This window comes from Rhinopithecus bieti, unplaced genomic scaffold (assembly GCF_001698545.2).
Source record: "Rhinopithecus bieti isolate Rb0 unplaced genomic scaffold, ASM169854v2 scaffold_21201, whole genome shotgun sequence".
In the NCBI taxonomy this organism is placed as follows: domain Eukaryota; kingdom Metazoa; phylum Chordata; class Mammalia; order Primates; family Cercopithecidae; genus Rhinopithecus; species Rhinopithecus bieti.
The window spans coordinates 60,870-64,755 of NW_016810610.1; the positions used below are offsets into that span (position 1 = coordinate 60,870).

Here is a 3,886-nt window from a genome sequence, read left to right on the forward strand (position 1 = left end):
ATGGAATACTATGCAGCCATAAAAAAGGATGAGTTCGTGTCCTTTGTAGGGACATGGGTGCAGCTGGAAACCATCATTCTCAGCAAACTATCGCAAGAACAGAAAACCAAACACCGCATGTTCTCACTCATAGGTGGGAATTGAACAACGAGATCATGTGGACATGGGAAAGGGAACATCACACACCGGGGCCTATTATGGGGAGGGGGGAGGGGGAAGGGATAGCATTGGGAGTTATAACTGATGTAAATGACGAGTTGATGGGTGCTGACGAGTTGATGGGTGCAGCACACCAACATGGCACATGTATACATATGTAACAAACCTGCGCATTGCGCACATGTACCCTAGAACTTAAAGTATAATAATAAAAAAAAAGACACCTAAAAAATAAATAAATAAATATTTCTTCAGGTGCAGCCTTATCCTATAGTCCTTAGAAAACATGAGAGAACAGTAAGGGGCAAGATTTGTCTCCTGGAATATAATTCATAGTAAGTCCAGTACTGCTGACATAACTCTATGTGATGTCAAGACTGTGCATTCTATACTTGTAGCAGATACACTAACATTGATACGATATTCTTGCTCCAAAATGCTTTCTTGAATCTAATCATGAGGCAAAAATTAGACAAATCCAAATTGAGAAACCTCCAAAACAAGTGGTATAGGTTATTCAAAAATATCAAAGTAATGTAAGGAAAAGACATGGGAACTGTATTAGATTAAAATACACTAAAAAGGCTCACCAAAGCAATCTGTGATATTTGAGGTGAACACTCTCATGAAGTGTTACGCTGTCTGCAACATACACACAGTTCAGGGAAAAGGGGCTGTACATATGTGGCAATATGTTAATATTTAGGGTAAGATAGTGGAATGCAAAATGATGATATAATAAAAATCAGAGGTTAACAGTACCAGTTGGTTTCAAAAGTAGCTGTAGCAATATTTTTTCTCATTTTTTGAAACTTCTTCAAAAATTTAATTCTTCTTTACATCATAGAATAGTAATTTATGTTGCTGTCAAATGAAAAGTCACTCTAGATAAATACTCACGAGAGCAAGTGGCAGTTTGCCACTCTAGACATTGTCCATAGGGAAAAGAGATGATATAGGCATTAGAGTCAACACATCGTTTCGTACTGCTGCACCACATACACTCCATGCCATTGCTTGTACAGTTGGAACATGATGTCCTTAGAGAGCATGGTTTTTTGCATGGCCTCGCATTTTGATTTGGACTAACTGGAATAAACAAACGAATACAATAATTTCATTTTTAACTTCACGTTAACAAAATTGTATGGGTTTTCTTTGCTTTGCTGTTCAGGGCATGTTTCAATTAAGCCAACTTTGGCATTATCATATGATGAGGTAAATAAAAACAAAGGTGATATATCAATACTTCTTAAATTTTTTATTAAATTTGAAAATGTATAACTTCTTTGAAATGTTTATTTACAAAATAAAGTTGTATAATTTTAAATATTATAAGTAGTAACGTAGTCTATGACCTAGTTTGTATACTAGCAGTGTTTACTTTCCCAGCCACAATGTTTTCACAGCCACAAAGTTTTCCATAACATTCCACATCTTACAAAGTAAATGTCCCATAAGTGAACATGTCTCTGATATAAACAAAGAATAAAAATACAGCTTATCATAAAATATTACACAAGATACAATATTTATCACAGCCTTTAGGATGACTATCATTTAAAAATAATAGGAAATAAATATTGGCAAGGATGCAGAGAAATGGAAACCTTTGTTCACTGCTGGTGGGAATGTACACAGCCTCTGACAAAAACAGTATGGTGATTCCTCAAAAATTTCAACATAGAATTGCCACATGATTTTGCAATTCTGCTTCTCACTATATACCCCAAAGAAGTGAAAGCAAGAAGCTGAACAGATGTTCATACACCCACATTCATAGCAGCATTACTCACAAGAGCCAAAAGGTAGAAGCAACCCAAGTATCCACTGATAGATGAAGGGATGAACAAAATGTGGTATATACATATAATGTAATACCGCTCAACCTTAAAAAGGAAGGAAATTCTCATACGTTCTACAACATGGTGAAACACTAAAGACATTATGCTAAGGGAATAAGCCAGTCACATAGGACGTACACTATATGATTCCACCATATGATGTACCTGAAGTAGTAAATTCATAGAGACAGAAAGTAGAATAGTAGTTGCTAGGGACTGTAGGGGGTGGGGTGGAGGAAACAGAGAGTTATTGTTTAATGGGTACATATTTTTAGTTTTGCAAAATGTAAAAAGTTCTGGAGATAAACGGTGATGATGTTTGTACAACAGTGCGAAAGTACTTAATGCCATTGAATTGGCATTAAAATACATTTAAAATGGTTAAAATGGTAAGTTTTAAGCATATTTTACCATGATAAAAATATAACATTTAAAAGAAAATAATTTCATATTCCTTTCTCACTTAACAAAATCCATTTCAGAATATGTAACAAAATGTTTCTTTTACTTGATAACTGAAATAATATACCTACAAGAGTAAAAGGAGTCCCAATTAAACAAATCTTCTTCCCAAACACTATCATGATAAGTGAAAGACATTAATGAATTAAGAATAGATTATTGCTATATTGTAAGTAACTACAACCATATATTCATAACCTCACTATTTGAACCAAAAGAGATTGCATAAAATAATAATATTATGTTATTTTCACAAGTTAATGCTGAGATCACTAATAGTAAGTGGGGAAGAATATGCATAAAAATAAAATTTACATAAATATCAGAGAATCAGACTACACCCTAGAAGCAAGGAATGAGAAGATGGATTGGAAACATACTTTTAAAGGAATGCTAATTTACTGGACTACTTACCAACAGGTTTTTCACAGACAAGGCCATTTGCCATAGATGTACAAGGATTAGCTTTTAAGCCTGCCACTGCAGCCCTTTCTAGATATGCACAAAACCCAGAATCATTGGGTTCACCAGGAAGCCACTGTAGTGTTGTGTTTGTAAAAGGAGACATGTCTTCCCATCCCCAGTAGGATATATTGATCTTGCGCAAGCCTACCCAAGGTGATACTTTCTGTAAACAACAGGAAAAGGGGCATTCAAAGAAAGTTAAATGTAAAAATATGCCATGTTCCTTAGCAAATGGTTCATTATCATTAAAAATTATATTTGAAGATATATATAAAACTGCCTTTCTAATGAGTTTTAGTACTAAGAATAATTAACAATTACAGCATAGTTTGGAGAATGATGTAGAATAGAACACTGTTTTTAAAACACAGGTTTTATGTTTAGCTACATGATTGGCATCATTTATTTAGCCTTCACGAACCTCAGTTTCCTATTCTATAAAATGGAGATATAATTATCTATCTGATAAGGCAGGATTATTTAAAAACTTAATATATTGTTATTGCTGCTGCTGCTTCTATTACTATTACTACTATCGATGTAATCAGTTATAGGATTAAGACTCTAAAGATAAATTGCCATTATCTGCACTGTGAAAATAGAAAATAAAATCAACAAACAGTATATAGAGTCTGAGTGAAGTCTTCATAACAAGACTTAGCAAAAAGACTTAAAGAAGAGTAACTGCCTCTCTCTTAGCTTAGACCTCTACAAATAAATTTGGGCTTCTATATGATTTTTAGATAAATTAATGTCATATAATTTTATTAATAAAAAACAAAAATAATAAAATCTGATGCTTGGGCCTAAAATTTAACTAAAATTGACAAATACCACATAACTATTCTTAATGTTGTAAGTAATATTTCAAAATTAGCTTGAAATAAACATCTTTACTATATTTATAACCTTAATAATTACTCAATTTTAAAATGTTATTATTATATTATGTATAT

General features: G+C 32.9%; 1 protein-coding gene across 1 annotated transcript in view; it reads right to left on the reverse strand.

Annotated features, from left to right (window-relative positions):
* Window positions 1-3,886, reverse strand: part of LOC108542443 (attractin-like protein 1) — a gene marked incomplete at its 3' end in the record, with an annotated part of 118,504 nt that overhangs the window by 31,392 nt on the left and 83,226 nt on the right. Inside the window, exons 7-8 of the mRNA XM_017892460.1 lie at window positions 2,880-3,093; window positions 1,060-1,248 (exon numbers count right to left, since the gene is read on the reverse strand). Coding sequence (XP_017747949.1) covers window positions 1,060-1,248; window positions 2,880-3,093 — 403 coding nt within the window. The remainder of the gene's footprint in view (window positions 1-1,059; window positions 1,249-2,879; window positions 3,094-3,886) is intronic.